This window comes from Lepidochelys kempii, chromosome 2 (assembly GCF_965140265.1).
Source record: "Lepidochelys kempii isolate rLepKem1 chromosome 2, rLepKem1.hap2, whole genome shotgun sequence".
In the NCBI taxonomy this organism is placed as follows: Eukaryota; Metazoa; Chordata; order Testudines; family Cheloniidae; genus Lepidochelys; species Lepidochelys kempii.
The window spans coordinates 158,624,730-158,645,076 of NC_133257.1; the positions used below are offsets into that span (position 1 = coordinate 158,624,730).

The 20,347-nt window shown below is 43.7% G+C and overlaps 1 protein-coding gene across 2 annotated transcripts in view; it reads left to right on the forward strand.

The window, feature by feature from the left end:
• The first annotated feature begins 714 nt into the window (after positions 1 to 714).
• SLC9A3 (solute carrier family 9 member A3) overlaps positions 715 to 20,347 on the forward strand; it is a 78,662-nt gene continuing 59,029 nt past the window's right edge. Inside the window, exon 1 of one of the 2 annotated variants that reach the window (XM_073332595.1) lies at positions 715 to 1,221. In XM_073332595.1, coding sequence (XP_073188696.1) covers positions 1,020 to 1,221 — 202 coding nt within the window. In that variant the 5' untranslated portion in view covers positions 715 to 1,019. The remainder of the gene's footprint in view (positions 1,222 to 20,347) is intronic. The other variant, XM_073332596.1, reaches the window with a different exon arrangement.

Consider the following 20,347-nt stretch of genomic DNA (forward strand, 5'->3'; position numbering starts at 1 on the left):
GGGAGGTGGTGCACAGAGAGCCGTTTGCCCGGAACACACGCTGCTTTGGTTGCAATCCCTTTGCCAGCAGCGTGATGGTTATCCTGGCTCCGGCTGCCCAACACAGTACGCACAGTCCGGGCCCTGCAATGCAACCGAGGGAGGCACTCAAGCAAAGGTTATCGGGGGGGGGGGGGCCCAAAGGGCGCTTCACCTTGTAACCATAAAAAAAGTACAGGGAAGAAAGCAGCCAGGAGAGTTAAACAAAACCCCGCGCCCCGGACAGATCCAGGCCGACAGCCCGGTCCGGCCTGTGTGTGCTGGGGAGAGCCGCGCAAGGCTGCTCTGGGACGCTGCAGGTTTTAATGAGCCAGGCTGTAGCCCCGCGGAGTCGGGGTGTCACTGAGCGAAGCCAGAGGGGCCGCCCCCCGGCAGTCTGTGGGGGGAGGGTACGGGAGGGGGTCTCTGAGGGCTGTGACTGGCCTTTGGGGAACGATCCCTCCCCCGCCCCCAAGCTCTTCAGGGGACAAGATTATGTCCCCGGAGCGCGGGGGCTCCCTGGTCTCTTGCCCGCCCCCGCTGCTCCGGCTCCAAGTTCCAGTCACTCCAGCCCACCCAGGACCCAGTGCCCGCATCCCTGGCGCGCAGCTGCCGCCAGCCCCCAGGCTCAGGCCCGACGTGCTCAGTGCTGCCCAGAGTCCCGGCTCGGCAGAGATCCCCGGCAGCAGCCCGGCTCCGCCGTCCGCAGCAGCCTCCTCCGCGGGCTCGTAGCTCCGCCTCTGGCGGCTCGGGGACAGCCCCATAAAGGCAGCCGCCGGCGGGCAGCGGGACCCGAGCTGCAGCATCTGCCCGGGTGCACCGCGCGCGGCGCCTGGCCCGTCCCGACCCCTGCCGGCCCCCAGCGGGGAGGCAGCAGCTGCCCCGCGTGGGCAGGGGGATCGCGGCGCCTGCAGGCGCTGAGCCAGGGGCAGGGACCGCGGGGCACAGGCATTGCCGAGCGCCTGGCGCTCCCAGCCTGGGCAGTTCGGGGCGCTGGGCGGATGAGCTTGGAGATGAGACAGGTGCCCTTAGCCGAGGGGCTTCTGGCTCTTCCCGCAGCCCGGGCACAGGAGAAGAGCTCGGGGGACCACACAGCTGTCAGCGGACCTCAGTCCTTTCAGATCGTCGCTTTCAAATGGGGGCATGTGCAGGAGCCCTACATCATCGCGCTCTGGATACTTGTGGCCAGTCTGGCCAAAATCGGTGAGTCCAGAGCCCTGTGTCCATCTGCCCTGGCTGATCTCCCCCACTTTAAGTAAAAGAGGCTCGTTATCGCCTGCACTGTTCCCTTTTCTATACACGGGGGGGCTGTTTTACTGGATTCTTTGCCAGCTTCGTTTCTGAAGCGTGCCGTCCCCAGCGTTCAGCAGTGGGGTTTTGGCTATACCCGTGGATGACTCACGAGTGCATTCTCATTGGCTGGGACCATAGCGTTTGTATCTGATGCTTTATGAACGCACTCTTATTGTCATTGGTCCCGGGGAAAGTGTTATAAAACTAAACCAAGTGCGGAACAGGAAATCAAATTTGGTTGTCTATAAAACGACTGCACTTGCTTCTGATATACCTTCCACCCCTTATAACTGGCAGCAATGTTATATTAATGAAACTTCAAACAAATACTGCCAACCCACTTATCTGGAGCATTAGTATCCTCTGCTCTTGTTATTCAGTATGGTGTTACCTGCAGGAGAATGCAAAAGTTTAACCGTTTAGCCTATGTGAAATATGGGTCAATTTGTATGTTTTAACTAACCAAGAGCTATTGTTTTTCTGATCCATGTGACATTTCTAAAAGTGCAAGAGTTTCTCTTTCCATATTATTATTACTAAGGTCCAAGCAATTTTATGTTTGTTTGCTAGTGGGGTTTTTTTTGTTTGTTTTCAAGTGGTTTTTTGTTTGTTTTGTTTGGTTTTGTTTGCTTACTGGTTAGCCGAAATTGATGTTAATAGGTTGATGCTATTATCTGTGAAGGCCAATGTACCACAAACTGGATCTGGAATTTTGCTGCAATGTTAAACATCTTACATGGGTGATTCACCTCCAAAAAGAAACCGAATGCAAGTGCTATTGGCCGACTGAAGGGCCATCACATTTCACAGATGAATTTCCTTACTTGTGTTGTTAATAGTAATAATTAATAATACTTTAGATTATTAAAATTTAAAGATGTTTACTAATTTAATTCATTGTTCACTTTCAATGTAGTTTGCAGGTCGCTCAGATTGGAAATTGTAAACAGACGAGTCTCTTTCACTTTTTGGTTGGCGATACATTCTCACAATGCAGCAGTGTTTGGGTTGTAAACAGTATTTAAATCCAAACAAAATTGTTTCCATTAATATTTTAAAAATGAATGAAGGATATGAATGCCAGTTTCAGTATAACTTTTTAAAACAAAACTTAAGTTTGGGGCTTCATCTTCCTGAAAACGTATACGTAAACTTAAGATCTCTGTGAGAATAAAGTTATGAAACCTATCAAGAAAATGTACTTTGAAAGTGTAATCTCTTGATGAACAAGATACCTAAATTACCTGTAAAACGTAGAGTTTTGATTTGGTTGACTTTCATTGACAAGTTATATCAATTTGAAGAGACATAAAAACTGCGCAGTGACTGTTATTCAGTAGCCTTGGATACTTTTTTACTCTGAAAAAACAAAATCGGTGATTGGAGAAAGAGGTATAGGCAAAAGAGTAGCGCTATTGTCAGCAGATAAATTCAGAAATTACAAAAATACACCTGTTGCCAATTTGAGCCTCCTTTTCGGGGTACTCTCCTAGTAAAGTATTTTAGGGTTTGTGGTTTGTGTTGTTATGAACTGGCTTCTGTGTATGTGTACCGCTGCTCTCTACTGAATGGAATCAGTGCTGTACAGCTCTGTGTCATAAGCACTATACAGCTAACAGCTAGTGGGGATTCTCCTTTACTTTTGAAGCATGATGAGTTCTATTTCAGCCTTCACCCTGAAGTCCTGAGTAGATGGTGTTGTGCTGCATAATGGTGTCCACTAAGTCTTTGGTGTCCTTGGATTTTTTCCAGTATCATTTTAAGGCAGAGGCAAATAATTCAGGAACTGCATCTGGCTCAGTTTTTAAATGATTGGAGCTCTCTTCATTGCTACACAGATTCAGTGACCATTGGTGGTGGACAGTGACCCCAGATACTTCCCTTCTCCTCTCTGCTCGTTTTTGTAACTGTGTTTCACTTGAGGCGGTCTCTGGAGGGGCACTGAGCAATAACTGCATACTGTAAAGCACAAGTAGCACGTCTTGAGCTGGCTTAGCTGCTCCCACCAGCCACCAATCAGATGAATGAAATGCAGACGTGACCACTGCTGACTGGTGCAGACAGAGCCAGGGTGTCTGATCTGCAGACAGGAGTAAGTTTTTTTTTCAGAGAGACAAAGTGGGTGAGGTAATATCTTTTATTGGCCCAATTTCTGCTGGTGAGAGAGACAAGCGTTGGAGCCACACAGAGCTCTCCTTCAGGTCTGGAAAAGGTACTCAAGAGTGTGACAGCTAAACGCAGTGTGGAACAGATTGTTTAGCATAAGCAGTTAGCCCATATTCTAACAGACCATTCAAGGTGAAGTTTGTTTCAGTCAGATCAGCTGCAGCGCTGACTAAATGGGATGCTGGAAAAAGGGAGGTAAAAAGGAAATGAATGTTGTTGAGCAGGATTTAAGGAGGGGAATGGAAGAAAAAGACTAAGGGGGAACTCCCGTGGGTAGGCCATAGAAAGAAAGAAGACGAAATGCAAGCGGCAGACTTTCTGTCTTGCTCTGCTTCTTTTGTAGTGCCAAGGTAGCAGTGAGATTAACCTCAGCATCCTGGCTAAGGATACCGCCGAATGGTGGATTCTTGAGCAGACATGGAGCTGGCTCTTATACCTCCCTCCCTGTGGCCCCTGGTGCAGTGCCCATGGCAGAAGATGGGAGAGGCATTTTGGGGGTGAGTAGAAGTGGCTGGAGTAAAATGTGCTCCAGCAATCCCTAGATGGCGGATGGTCCCTAGGAGCTGCTCTAACCACACACCACACAACAGAACCACTAACCCAGGAACCTATCCTTGCAACAAATCCTGTTGCCAACTGTGTCCACATATCTATTCAGGGGACACCATTATAGGGCCTAATTACATCAGCCACACTATCAGAGGCTCGTTCACCTGCACATCTACCAATGTGATATATGCCATCATGTGCCAGCAATGCCCCTCTGCCATGTACGTTGGTCAAACTGGACAGTCTCTACGTAAAAGAATAAATGGACACAAATCAAACATCAAGAATTATAACATTCAAAAACCAGTTGGAGAACACTTCAATCTCTTTGGTCACTCGATTACAGACCTAAAAGTTGCAGTTCTTCAACAAAAAAACTTCAAAAACAGACTCCAAGGAGAGACTGATGCATTGGAATTAATTTGCAAACTGGATACAATTAACTTAGGCTTGAATAGAGACTGGGAATGGATGGGTCATTCCACAAAGTAAAACTATTTCCCCATGTTTATTCCCCTGCTCCACCCCCACTGTTTCTCAGACATTCTTGTCAACTGCTGGAAATGGCCCACCTTGATTATCACTACAAAAGGTTCCCCCCTCACCCCGCACCCCGCTCTCCTGCTGGTAATAGCTCACCTTAAGTGATCACTCTTGTTACAGTGTGTATGGTAACACCCATTGTTTCATGTTCTCTGTGTATATAAAATCTCCCCACTGTATTTTCCACTGAATGCATCCAATGAAGTGAGCTGTAGCTCACGAAAGCTGATGCTCAAAGAAATTGGTTAGTCTCTAAGGTGCCACAAGTCCTCCTTTTCTTTTTGCGAATACAGACTAACACGGCTGCTACTCTGAAATCTAACCAGTTTGGGGCTGGGGCTGGGCAGAGCAAGGGGGATCCTTAACAGTCCCATCTGCTGTACCCAGTAGAAAGCACAGCAGAGAATCTGTCCCATAAAATATTTTTTAAATTGCTTGATCAACTATCTGATGCCAAAATATTGCTCTAAAATATGCACCAATACGTTTGATTTTATTAAGGTGCTGCTAGTGACTCCATAGTTACTCTTCTGATGAGATCTGCAGGTATGGTGAGGATTAAATCCTTTTGTATCTATATATAAATATAATCAAATGACATGATTTTGTAGGATGAGGATTATTGGAAGTTAATGAATGGAAGGTGGGCAAGTAAGCTAAGTCTCTCTTCGCAGGTGGAAGTAACCATCAGTTTTATTTTCCCCACCAGTAGTGACACTGGCTTTATATGTATTTTGTGCATCTAATGGGCAAGCATGTGAGTGCATTTAGGACCTGGCCATTGTGATTCATATTTGTTTGCAGAACATAATGTGCCACTGACACGTTACTCTAGTGAAGAACTTTCAGAGTATTACCAAGTAAGCTTACATATATAATTGATTACAGTTTTTCTATCTGAAATGGGGTACTCTTCAAAAATGCAGAAAATTGCATGTGGTATTGCAGTTTTCTGGGAAGGATCCACTTTCCCATTTTCTTTTCTTTTCTTTTCTTTTTTTCTGCATCAGGGATACTTCTCCCTCCTGCCCAAGTTGGTACGATGGCAGGTATGGGGACAGTGTCAGCACTTGTCTGGCCTCCTTCACTGTTTCCCACGCTGCACACATTTTTCCTTGGATTGGTAGTGGCTGGGGACAGTCAGGTGGGAACAATGTGACGCAGCTGAGTGTGCTATCTCATATATCAAACTTAATGAGATTGGGTTCTATTCCTTTAAAAGGTTCCTGTTACCTGTTCTAGGATACACAGTGTTATCCTTTGGCCTATGGGATTTATTTCTTCTCATGAAAGGCTCCCTTATCAATATCCTTCGGCAGGGAGGCCAATAAACTCTTTATATGTGAGAAGTGAAACACATGAGTAGGACCATGTCTAGCCTAGAAAGGTTTCAGAGTAGCAGCCGTGTTAGCCTGTATCCGCAAAAAGAACAGGAGGACTTGTGGCACCTTAGAGACTAACAAATTTATTAGAGCATAAGCTTTCGTGAGCTACAGCTCACTTCATCGGATGCATTCAGTGGGAAATATAGTGGGGAGATTTTATATACTAGACTAGAAAGGGTTTGCTGTTATAGCTATGCTGGCAAGCCCTCCTAATGGTGATGCAGCTTATCTCAGCGAAAGGACTTCTTAGTCTGCATAACAGCTTCTACATTAGGATTCCTGAGTTATGCTGAGTAGGTGTGTGATTTTTTTCATACCCTTAATTGACATAGTTTTGTCTGAAAAATGTTTAAGTGTAGGCCAGGCTTAAAGTGAAAGACAAGAATGGACACTCACTGTGGGTTTTTTTTTTAAACACACCTTCCAGGTCTCTTTGATATCATAAAGAAACAAAATAAAGCACACAATCTTCTCCACCCCTTTAAAGGGTAGGGAATGAGAACAGAAGACACACAATGGGAGAAAAGAATATTACAAAAAAGCCAGAAGTAGGAAAGAGACCAAAAACTCATCCAAGGGAGTGAGTACAGGGAAGAGACAATAAGCTCCGGAGAAAAATGGAAGCAAATTTCTTTGTTTCAATGCAGAGATTGTATTGCCAATTTCTTTTCTGCTGCCTCTCTAACAGAGACTGTTATGTCATCACCACCAAAGAAAGGTATGTTTTTACTGCAGGATAACTAACGTGCATTAGCGAACTTGCAGTAAAATCCTAGTGGAGACAAGGTTTGGTAGTTTTTACCATGCTAGATGAGGTCAATTCTATTCTCCCGCCCATGGTTTACTTCAAGGTAAAAACTACAATGCCTCATCTTCACTAGAATTTGACAGTGGGATCACTAATGTACGTTAGTTATCCTGCAGTAAAAATCCCATAGTAAAAATCCCCTTACCTTTTTTGCGATGAAGACATAGCCAATGACAATGCAGTTGATTGCATGGTTTACCTTAACCACAAACAAGACAAGTTACCACTTTCACCTCTGCAATCTTGCACACTGATGTTCCAATTTGCAGGCCTTCTCAGGCCAGGTCTACACGAGAAAAGGTTTGCCAGTATTGCTATATCGGCAAACCCTCCCAGCATCAATGCATCTTATACCAGCAAAAAAGTGCTTTTGCTGGTATACTTATACTGGTTCCCTGAGCAAAATAAGCTACTGACCAGTGAGAGCACTCTTATGCCAGTGTAACCACGTCTACACTAAGGCTTTTGCTGGTATAGAAATGTTGCCCAAAAATCATATCCCTAACAGACATTTCTATACCAGCAAAAATTTTCTAGTGTAGAGCTGACCTCAGTCTCGCCCAATGGCAACAGGCGCAGAGCGGGAGAAAACTCACCACCACATTCCCTTCCCCAGCACCTTGGGGCTTTGCTTTCAGCTAGTGCTCTGGATGGTTTGGTGCCTAAGTGAAATTCAGAAAAAATACTTTGCTTCCAACATTTTTGAATCACTGTCATTTGAAAGAGTTTGGTAGCTCACTGTAGAGGGAAAAAATTCCATTAAAGCAAGCTCCCTCTGGGGACAAGATACAGCATTAGCCATCGTCACAGTCATAGTCGACCTGCTGTCTGAGCCTGGGACATTCCGCATCTATCAGCCGAGGAGGAGTAAGGAAAAGAGGTGTCTTTGTGAGGGGAGCATGGGTTCTTCATCATTATTTCACTGTACTAAAGTAACACCAGTGTTTTAAAGATGTCTTTTCTGAGACCCTACAAAGAGTTGTGGGGAGCTGCGGGGAAGCAGAGGTTTATACCTCTGGTCAAGCTTCACTCTTGTCCCTATAGGAGCATCACATCATCTACATGCTATTTTAACTCTATATTAGAAACTTAATTCATCCCAGAATATGCAAAAGTTCATTCACAGAGGTAGCTACATCCAAGATGTAGATTCACCTCCTGGCCTACACAGCCCTCCCTTGGGGATTCATTCATAGGAGCCCACTGGAGAAGGCTGCCTGGGTGATGTGTTGTCAAATCAATGCATCTCTCAGATGCTCTGCTCCCATGCCCTTCCCAACTGGCTGCGTCCAATTTTTTGGATGTGTCAGCCAACTCTATCTCCAGCAGAGCTTGAGCTGTGGGTATAACTGTAACTTTGTTTCAGGCAAATTTCCACTAGGGCCCTGTAGTCTGAATTCAACCAGCTTCTGCCAATGGAACCCATTTTACCTTAAACTACATCTTTAATTATTATGCATGTAAAAAAATTCCAAGTTAACTTGGAGTCTAGAATTCTGTTAAAAATAGGGAGGGGAACTTATGAAGGAAATCTTTATCAAGTTTGATTACCCCATCTTCTTAGCTTCCCTACTTAATGCCCCAGTCCTGTAAACACTTAGGTCCTGTCTACATGGGGGAGTTTAGAGAGATCTCCCACTGTGTTGCAGCTCTTCCAGTACTAGCAAAATGGACCAACCACTGATGTTTTTACTATCATGTTGTCTAGATCTACCGTGAGTGGTGGGAAAAATGCAGAGGAAGGTATTCTTAGACAGAGCAGTTAAAACTGTTAACACCTGTGTTCCTGTGGAGAATTTCAAATATGTCAAGAGGTGGGTTAGGGAAGAAGCTGTAAAATGCAAGAGTCCAACAGCTCTAACTCCAGTTTAACGCCCCAAGGCAATTTCTTGGTCACAGGAGACATTACTCCCCCCATCAATGTAAACAGTCAAAACAAAAAAACTTTTTACTCCAAGTTTCTCTTCTTGGCATTGTGGCATAGAGACTATTAGTTTTAGTGACACTAGTGAATTAGTTAACTCAAGTGATTTAGTAAATTATAAAAAAAACAAACCAAAACAAACAAATACAAGAGAATAACTGTGATGGCCATTCTCTTCCTTCTCTGTGAAGTGTTCTCATCAGGAAGAAATGCTGAAAAATAAAAAAGGAGGACATGTTAGCAGAACCATTTTATTGTTTGGGGTGTGTAGGTTAAAAAGGAGGAGAGAGACTCCTGTGAAGAGGATACTGCCAGAGGCTGCAAGGGGGAAAGATACAGTATAGCCATTGTCACAGCCATGTCAGTCCAGAGGTTGATTCATTTGGTAAAGCACTCTCTGTGAAAGTGCTAAGAAGGAATATGGTTTGCATTGTAGCAGGTAGGGTGTGACTTTGTTCCCCGTGGGCTGAATTTTTCCATCTCCCAACCAACACTAAAATCTGGGAAGAGGCTAAAGAGGAACAAATCTGGTGGTCTATTGGTCCCTCCAAAAGTGATAAGTCCCAGCAGCTCCCATTAACCTTAACAAGACCTGGGGTTGCTCATCTCTGCTGTAAATGAGGCCATAAGTGAGGTTTCGCTCAGGCAGGTTCCTCCATATCATCTCTCTAACAATAGCCACGTGGTTATCTAGAAATACTTAAACTTGGGATTTTTTTTCTTCAGTTTGGTAAGTCACTGCTAGTTTCACACGGTTTATTGTACTATTTTATCATTGTACACAGTAATAATTATTTGCATTGATATTTAGAGTAGTTGGTTTGGCCTACATGTAATAAACCTTTGGCATTTAAAGAATTATCTTTGGACATGACATGTTCTGTATTTGAACCAAACTTTCTGAACCCAAGAGTAAGTCAGTGTCAGTGTAGGTCAGTGTTTTCAGTTTGAAGAACTGTGTACACAAGACCTGTGTTAAATTTACATTCTGTAAATGGATGCCCATGATCACATTTTGTTTCTATCTGACTAATTTAATACATTCAGGAGGATGCACTAAAACAATTCTCCTTCCTTTCCCCCACTTTCCTCCTCCCTCTGTACACACCAGCCTTGCAAATTGCAAGTCTTAATTATTTACAGTGAGGAGCAGGATATCAAGGCAGTGTAGCTCTACAAGATTCAGATTACATCCAACAGATAACACAGCAAATGCACAATAGTAATTTGTGTGAATTACATAAGGAAACAATGGCATTTAAAGGAGTGCTCTGAACTGAATTCAATTCAAGCATGCGTACCTAAGACAGAATCTCTGCCATGAGTTACTTTCCAGTTCCAGTATATAAAGTGAGTTGTGTCCTTTGTGGAACAATGGAATCCTTTTTTTAATACTGTAGTTTTGGGATTACTGGAACCATAAATTTACCATCTTCAGAGCTGATGCCATTTATTATTTAGAGTAATCTGCAGGTCTTGACCACAGGTCTCTGGCACAGTAGTGCTGCAAACCACAGAACTTTGGTAACTTTTCTTCAGGTATCACTTTGGTAGCCTTGCTTTTGAGAAGTGGAGTTACAGGAATCCATGGGTTTTTTCTTTCATGGGTTCATCTACTGATTTATGTTTGAGATTTGTTTAGTAGTGGAAGCGGGTATTTGCGTTTCTAGCTTCTGTTCCTTGGATCTGATGCTTTAGACTCACGTCACCAAAACGGCAAAGGAACCAAGAATGAAAAAAGCCAGTGGGTTTCACTATAAAAAGTTATTTAATTGAATGGTCTGGATTCAAATTAACATTCTTTACTCCTATTTCTACCATAGTTTCACCTGCACTGAAATAGGAGCTGCTGATGCCTTGGTAAATGATTGCCTCGCTTTTCTGTAATCTCTGGAAATTCCTTTCTATCCTATGCTGAAGTGCTAGGCTTTAGTTTCTCAGAGGAATATTCTTTGAGTATTGAATATTCCTTTACCTCTTTCAGAACTGTGGACTTTTCCCCATCTCTTTGCTGTTGTGAAAGCAAACCAGTGTACCAAAAGACTGTGCTACATCAGGACTCTCTTTCTTTCTAGAGATACCAAGAGGCTCTGTATTTAAAGGAGACTCAGTAAAAATGATCTTCACAAATAGCAAAGTCATGGTTATCTATTAAACTGTTTCTTTACTATTTCAGATCACTTTGTAGTCCTACTTGTAAAATGTTCATCCCAGTGAAAGCTGTGACTTGATACTACAGTTGTCTGTAAGGTAAAAGCATTGTAAAGTCATAAATACTGAGACTGTGATCTCTCAAGGAGGAGCCAAGATGGAATGCAAGACATCAAGTGGAAACATGTTTAATTAAGGCCCGAATATTTAGAAAACACTCAAGGAGAAGGACAACTGGATAACTTTTTGAAGGGCAAATGCCATCAGCCAGGTTTGAAGTAGGTGGGTCTAACAGTTGAAGTGCCCACACTGCTTTCCTCCAGGGTTGTGTTGTGGTTGCCACACCTACTGATGCTATCCAATTTTTATTCACTGCTGCCATTATAAGCTGAGGCCATGTGGACAAGAGCGGGTTGGTTACACTATGATGATTATAAACAAGGCCTGAAAAATCCACTGGCCCAGAAATATTTCCTTGAGTGAGTGCCACCAAATTCCATGTTCATTTACCAAAGGAAAAAAACACCTAGTCATTATGCAGTATTCCAACCCCAAGTGTTCAAAAATCATGAGTCAGGCCTCAAAACCATAATTAAAACAATGTTTTTGAAGGGGTGGATTGTTCTTTTTGGCTGCTAGCTTCTGAGCCTTTAGGTTGTACTTTGGTCATGTTTTTTCTGCACTTTCAGAGTTGTACACATTTTAAAAATGAAAGGAGAGATTCTTGTGTAATCACTTGACTCTGGAAGCTGGGGCTTTGAGAAACCACCCATGGAAAAGAAGCCCTTGAGGAATTCCACCATGATTTCAACAATTTCCATCCCATCATCAACCTCAGCCTGGACCAGTCCACACAAGAGATCCACTTCCTGGACACTATGGTGCTAATAAGCGATGGTCACATAAACACCACCCTATACCAGAAACCTACTGACCGCTATTCCTACCTACATGCCTCCAGCTTTCATCCACACCACACGATCCATTGTCTACAGCCAAGCTCTACGATACAACCGCATTTGCTCCAACCCCTCAGACCGAGACAAACACCTACAAGATCTCTATCAAGCATTCTTACAACTACAGTACCCACCTGCTGAAGTGAAGAAACAGATTGACAGAGCCAGAAGAGTACCCAGAAGTCCCCTACTACAGGACAGGCCCAACAAAGAAAATAACAGAACGCCACTAGCCATCACCCTCAGCCCCCAACTAAAACCTCTCCAACGCATCATCAAGAATCTACAACCTATCCTGAAGGACAACCCATCACTCTCACAGATCTTGGGAGATAGGCCAGTCCTTGCTTACAGACAGCCCCCCAACCTGAAGCAAATACTTACCAGCAACCACACACCACACAACAAAACCACTAACCCAGGAACCTATCCTTGCAACAAATCCTGTTGCCAACTGTGTCCACATATCTATTCAGGGGACACCATTATAGGGCCTAATTACATCAGCCACACTATCAGAGGCTCGTTCACCTGCACATCTACCAATGTGATATATGCCATCATGTGCCAGCAATGCCCCTCTGCCATGTACGTTGGTCAAACTGGACAGTCTCTACGTAAAAGAATAAATGGACACAAATCAGACGTCAAGAATTATAACATTCAAAAACCAGTTGGAGAACACTTCAATCTCTTTGGTCACTCGATTACAGACCTAAAAGTGGCAATTCTTCAACAAAAAAACTTCAGAAACAGACTCCAAGGAGAGACTGCTGAATTGGAATTAATTTGCAAACTGGATACAATTAACTTAGGCTTGAATAGAGACTGGGAGTGGATGGGTCATTCCACAAAGTAAAACTATTTCCCCATGTTTATTCCCCTGCTCCATCCCCCACTGTTCCTCAGACATTCTTGTCAACTGTTGGAAATGGCCCACCTTGATCATCACTACAAAAGGTTCCCCGCCCCCGCATCCCGCTCTCCTGCTGGTAATAGCTCACCTTAAGTGATCACTCTTGTTACAGTGTGTATGGTAACACCCATTGTTTCATGTTCTCTATGTATATAAATCTCCCCACTGTATTTTCCACTGAATGCATCCGATGAAGTGAGCTGTAGCTCACGAAAGCTGATGCTCAAATAAATTTGTTTGTCTCTAAGGTGTCACAAGTACTCCTTTTCTTTTTGGGAATACAGACTAACACGGCTGCTACTCTGAAACCAAGCATCATGAGACTCACATAAAATCTCAGGAGTTGGCCACGCTGCATTGGTTGGGAAGAAAATCTTCCAAATGTAAACCAGCTGTAAACCAATGCAGTGCTGTCTTCCTTAGGCCTTGTTTTAGCAGAAAAGTTGTCTCACTTTAACTGTACCAATGTAGTTAAAATAGTACAGTGACAGTCCCTAGTTTGGACACAGTTAGATGGTATAAAGGTGCTTTGTATCAGTCTGGCTATTCCCATATGGGAAGGGGATCAGTGGCGTAGCCAGGTGGAGAAAACAGGGGGAGAGGAGATTTAAAAAAAGGTGCCACCGGCTTGTACTCACCCGGCGGCACTCCGGGTCTTCGGCAGCACTTCGGCGTCGAGTCCTTCACTTGCTCCGGTCTTCGGCAGCACTGAAGGACAACCACCTCCCGTCGCCACTGCAATGACGCCAAAGACCGGAGCGAGTGAAGGACCCGACACCGAAGTGCTGCAGAAGGCCCGGAGCGCCTCCTGACCCGCCGCCGAAGACGCGGAGCACCGCCGGGTGAGTAAAAATTTAAAAGGCGCCAAAGAATTAGAAAGGCGCCACTTCTGCTCGGTGGGGGAGCAGCCGCTGCTTCGCTCCCCGCCAGCTACGCGACTGAAGGGGAATAAGCTGCACTGATACTCCTGGTTTAACTGCACCCGCAGCAATATTATACTGGTACAGCTGCATCCACACTGGTGTAACTATATCATTAAAAAAATCATACCCTTTAAACGAAATACTTAAAATTCTGTGACCAGACCTAAGTCAGCAGAGCGACTGCTCCAGTGTCATCTCCGAGGCTGATGGGTGGGAGGAAGGAGCTGTCTGTCGCTGTTGGATTGAAGGCCATACAAGCCATATTGGAATGGCATGTAGGGCTCGACACATGAGGCTCTCTTCTGGGATGGCAGGGTGGCCTCCCCCAACACAGCTGCCTTGTCAGCGAGCTTGTGTTTATTTGGGTCTCCCATACAAAGGGGCCTGCTGCCACTGGTCTTCAGGCTGGCTTAGTCTGTAGGTCCCTTCCAGCAGGAGGGAAACCTCAGCACCACTTTACTGTAGCAGAGACTGTGTGAGAGAGGGCCCTCCTATCACTTCAGTGGAGGACTCCTTCTGGGGGGATGGGAGGGGCAACATACATTGATTTATTGAGCGGGAAGCTGCCCACACTTATTTACTGTGTGGAGGGAAGTATAAATTGTCTTGTTGGTAGGATGGCCCAGTATCAGGGGTTAAAGTAAGGGGAAATTGGGGGGGAACAGAGCTCCCCCTACTGTGTTAAAGCAGAAGAATCCCACCTGCTCTCCCTGGCTTGAGTAAGCTGCACTTCTTCTCCTCCTTGGCTAGTTCAGTGCAAGCTCCATCCCTTGTTTCAATCTACTTAAACCACTGCCCAGCATTACCCGATGTGTTGGGGATGGCAGGAATTGACTGGAGTGCGTAGTAAGAGGGACATTAACTGGGGGGCTCAGAATTCATGCCCAAGTGATGGATACCTGAGGAGTAGAGGCATGTGTGGTTCTGGAAGGAGTGTTGGGTAAATTTCTTAGGCCTTAGTTATGAGAAGTTAGCGGAGTGGTAAATCAAGGGACTGGGAGTCAGGAGAGCTGGGTGTAAGCTCCAACTCTCCCATTGACTTGACGAATGACTCGGCACGCCATCCCTCTGTCTCAGTTTCCCCATTTGTAATATCATTTCATCAAAAAATGGTTGTTTAAAAGCAATTTGGGGTTATTTGGATGAACGCCCCACCAGTACAGTTATGGTGACCCTTGCAGCCACTGGCCGTGGTTTCATCTTCTCATTACCTCACCTCCTTTCCTCCCTCCACTTTGCAACAGAACATACAACTTTTAACGCTGTCCAGGTGGAGCAATTGGAAATGGATGTTTCCAGCTGCTGAATTGCTATTGTGTTGAAGTAGATGGTTGGTGAGTATGGGATAGACTTTTAGTCAATGGTTATCTGTTTAAATTGACTATGCTAGATGATTATTAGTGACGGATGGATTTTTGTAAAAGTGGGACTAGTTTGTAGCACTCTTTCTTATTGTGGCAAGTTATTGCTTGTAATGCTCTGTGCACAGCCAGCCTGTGCTCCCTTGGAAAGAGGGTCATTAAGGTGTGTTTATTTCAATGTACATTTATGCAGTGCTTCATTACTACCATGACAGGTGTTATAAAAAAAACTCACCAATCGATTTATAGACTGACATGACTGTTTAAGTGACATGCACCATCTTTCAAATTCTGGGTGTCCAGATGCATAAAATATTGCACAGTCAAATAAAACCAGTTGCATTCATTTGGATGTATTGATCAACAGGAAAGAAGGTAGGGGTTGGGGAGGAGGGGGTAGAGGGAAAGAAGGGTTATATGAAAGGACGTGTTCTCTTGTCAGTGTAATGAAACATATACACTGCAATAAAAACATTGTGGTATTGGTATATCAGAGAGAAGGAAAAGAGAGGGGAGAGCAGTATTTCAATCCTAACTTCCTTAAACTCAGGATCCTTGAAAATACGTCATTTTTTTCACTAAAAGACATATTTCTTAATTTGTGCTCTTAATTTGCTAATAGAGAAGAGGTACATGTTGGCCTCAGTCATTAACATATCTATAGGTCACTAAAGGGACCTTATCATAAATCTCTGTGTGACATCTGTAAATACAGCTATGAATTCTGAACTAGTAGCATGCAGCAGCATTGCAGGATTTCTACCTTTGACTCTGTAGGGCATTAAGAAGGCAAGCCAGTTTCTACGCCCACTTGCACACCCTGGCCTCAGAGGGGCATGGACAGTACCCAAGCTTCTATGTGGTACTATGATACATGTGCTAACCAGGAGTGCTTGCTGCTACTTTTTGAAAGGAGCAGGAAAGTGTGCCTGGCATTTTGCCTCTGCCTGCAGTGGGCTATTCTCCCCTGCAGCAGCAGCAGCAGGATGGTCCCTGGACCACACAAGCAGTCAACATCTATCATTTCCTCTAATGCTATGCTCAGGATCGTTTCAAATCAGGAAGCTGCTTTCCCCAACCGTCACCTGCAGCCTTATTTTAGTTTGATATTTTTAAGGGATTATACTACTCATTGCTTTTCGTACAGTTTTGTGAACATGCAGGATCACATCACCAAGAGCAACTTTGAAGTAGCTCCTTGTTTGCCAGGAGCTGAGTTTGCAATGGGTTATTTGTTTTCATTTCTTCTGTGTATTCTGTCAAAAAGCTTTTAATGCAGATTTTAATTCTTCAGTCTTTCCTTCAGAATACACTGTGCGGTTTCCCTCTCTCAAAAGCATTGTCTTCAGGTGTGTTCTCATTCTTAATGCTTTCTGGAGTGCCATCATGAGGTCTTTCTATTTTGGACTATGATTATTTCCAAGTTTTTCAGAACTCATTTTGGCATTTACCTGTGTGTGAAACCGCTACAGCACTGAATTGAGAACTAAGACCAATTCTAAACTTTTCAGACCTGTCTTCTTCTCACTCCTGATTTCCCTTGGTGTAAGTTAGTCAGCTGTCTTTAGCAGAGTAATGCTATTTATACACCGGTGCAAGGAAAGGGAGAATCAGCCCCTTTCTGTAATAGAACTTCTGCAATTAAAAGCCTAAGGGCTGGTCTACCCTGAAAAGTTACATCGGCATAGCTGCGTCTCTCGGAGATGAGAAAAACCCATACCCCTGAGAGACCTACCCCCATGTAGACCGCTCTAAGTTGATGGTAAAACTCTTCTGTTGAACTAGCTACTGCCTCTTGGGGAGGTGGATTTACTACAGTGATGGGAGAACTCCTCCTGTCGCTGTAGTTAAGTGTCTACATGGCAGCACTGCACCTGTGCCCAGTAGCATTTAAGTACAGGCATAGCCTTATGTAACCCCAGACTTTTCAAGACAACAAGTATGAGAGATTTCCTATACAACTAGAAAGGTGCCAGCTAGCCACCCCAGTTGTCTTTGTAGTCATGGGATACACTGCCACGTAACGGATCCTAGTTCTTGTTCCCTGGTGTGCAGGAAGCTCTATTGGTGACAGGGTATAAAAGGCTGGTAGGAGAGAGTATTGATCACACTGCTTTCCTGTACTTGGAATAATAGCGACACCTGGAGAAAGGCCTACAATCCTTGCAATACTTTATTAAAAATAATTAAAATAACATGGCAAACTCCAAAACAGGCTAGTGGACATCGAAATGAACTTGACAATAGATAAATATCTGCTACCTACAGTTAAAGTGAATCATCTTTCAACCATGCTATACTTCTGTGTTCAGATGGGTACACTGTGGCCTGCTGGAAGAGGGTGTTACTTTTCAGTTCTTGCATGTATTTGTCCTAGAAAAGGGCTGCCCACATTTGCCATATCTCTTGGTTTTCATTACTACACAATAAATGAACCCTATTCGCAACCGTTGTGTTCCCAAGCCTTTCAGAAATATAAGTACACCTTGTTTTCATACCAGGAATTTTTGTACTGTAGAAAAAGGTAATTAAGTGAAAAGCTATAGCTTTCTTTCTGAGCCAAAGCTGTTCATTTTGAGCACATAAGAGCCAAGTTAAGCCATTTTAATTCTTCAGTCTTTCCTTCAGAATACACTGTGCGGTTTCCCTCTCTCAAAAGCATTGTCTTCAGGTGTGTTCTCATTCTTAATGCTTTCTGGAGTGCCATCATGAGGTCTTTCTATTTTGGACTATGATTATTTCCAAGTTTTTCAGAACTCATTTTGGCATTTACCTGTGTGTGAAACTGCTACAGCACTGAATTGAGAACTAAGACCAATTCTAAACTTTTCAGACCTGTCTTCTTCTCACTCCTGATTTCCCTTGGTGTAAGTTAGTCAGCTGTCTTTAGCAGAGTAATGCTATTTATACACCGGTGCAAGGAAAGGGAGAATCAGCCCCTTTCTGTAATAGAACTTCTGCAAATTCAAGTTGTCGTTTGTAGTAGAAGCATCATACCAAATCCTTACTACTACAAACTAAAAAAATCCTTTATCTTAATTTTTATAAGTTAAAATGAAATCCCTATATTTCCCTGAAATAGGCTGAACACACAATTCCTCTGTTTTAAGGGATGTGCCTAATATCCCTCATCCCATATCAATACAGAATCCAATTTTCCTATATTTCAGCAAAGTATGATAATGTTCTAATATTGTACGACTTTGTACTGCGTAATGATTTTTGTACTACGCATAAAGCATTGTGGGGTGCTGTCCCTTAATTAAGATAAGATGTGTCTTTCATTTCACTGAAACAGATGGTTACCCTACTCTGAATTCTATTTAGATATTTCTTTCTTGAAACTAGCCTGAGCTAGGGGGGTTGAGTTGTAAGCAGCTTCAAATCCAGCTTTAGTCAGTTTTTCTTTTTTTCTTCATGCTGGCAGATAAAACTTAAGTTTTATCTCCTTGTCTACTTCCTATTGTGTACTTTGCAAAGTTAACCGTTCTCATCTCCCAGATATATACACTAGGAAATTATAAGTACCAGAGCTCCAAGACTGTGTCTACACTACAGAGATTATACCTGCATATATATATATGTCAGAGTAGCCTGTAGTGTAGATGCAGCCAACACTGAGAGAAACGGTTTTTCCATAGGGGTAAGATTACCACTCCTCAAGTGACGGTAGCAAGGTCAATGGAAGTATTATTCCGTTGACATAACTGTGTCTGCACTGGGGATTAGATCAGCATAGCTATGTCAGAAGGGGTGTGTCAAGGTTCCTTGCACACTCTGAACTCTAGGGTACAGATGTGGGGACCTGCATGAAAACCCCCTAAGCTTATTTTTACCAGCTTAGGTTAAAACTTCCCCAAGATACGAACTATTTTACCTTTTGCCCTTGGACTTTATTGCTTCCACCACCAAGCGTCTAACAAATATATAACAGGGAAAGAGCCTGCTTGGAAACGTCTTTCCCCCCAAAATCCTCCCCAAACCCTATACCCCCTTTCCTGGGGAAGGCTTGATAAAAATCCTCACCAATTTGCATAGGTGAACACAGACCCAAACCCTTGGATCTTAAGAACAATGAAAAAGCAATCAGGTTCTTAAAAGAAGAATTTTAATTGAAGAAAAAAAATAAAAGAATCACCTCTGTAAAATCAGGACGGTAAATACCTTACAGGGTAATTAGATTCAAAACATAGAGAATCCCTCTAGGCAAAACCTTAAGTTACAAAAAGACACAAAAACAGGAATATACATTCCATTCAGCACAGCTTTTTTTATCAGCAATTTAAACAAAACAGAATCTAACGCATATCTAGCTAGATTACTTACTAAGTTCTAAGACTCCATTCCTTTTCTGTTCCCGGCAAAAGCATCACACAGACAGAGAGAGCCTTTGTTTCTCCCCCCCCTCCAGCTTTGAAAGTATCTTGTCTCCTCATTGGTCATTTTGGTCAGGTGCCAGTGAGGTTATCCTAGCTTCTTAACCCTTTACAGGTGAAAGGGTTTTTCCTCTGGCCAGGAGGGATTTTAAAGGTGTTTACCCTTTGCTTTATATTTAGGACAGGGTGTGGTTTGAAATAGCTATGGCAATCTAACTTTGAAGTGTAGACCAAACCAAAGTAAATAGCCACCTTCTGACCCCATGGCTATTTTCTATGGAGTGTACCAAATTTTGCAACATAATGCCATTGCATAATTTACTGTTCTTCCTGTTATTGTCTCTATGTTCTTCACCTTTCTGTGTAAGACAATGAAGGAGATATAAGAGTTAAGTTAATAAATTACCTCATAAGAATAGCCATAAGTAAGTAACAACAATGTTCAAGGGCGTTCAAGAATAGCATCGTCTCAGACATATGTGGAACAAGAAATTAGAAGGGCAATGTTAAGTGGGCCACACACTGCCCTGCTTCAGCCTGCAGGAAAGTAAAACATGCAACTAGATCTCTGAGTGAGAATGTGCAGCGTTCAAGCGGCATCTCTTCTTCAAGAGGGAGGATACAGCCAGTCAGAGCAGCAGATCTTCAGGGTATGCAGAGACTAGCTCCATGCTTTCCAGGTCATTGCTGCATATCATCCTCTCCTTTGCTCAGCTGCTGGCCTGCTCCCTCCTCCCTTGCATTGCAGCTGCTAAGGGAGCTATGCTGCTAGTAAGAAATGCCCTTCTCCCATATGCCTGTGCTCTGTCCCCTCCAAGAGGGGATGATATAAGGCATAGTGGGTGGATAACCGAACTGTCCACCAGCATTAACTACAAGGAGGATTTCTACCCATCCTAATAAGGCCTGTTCCCCATCTCCTGACAGAGCTGTGAACTACCAGCCTTTGCATGGAGCAACTTCCATGGTCCCTGG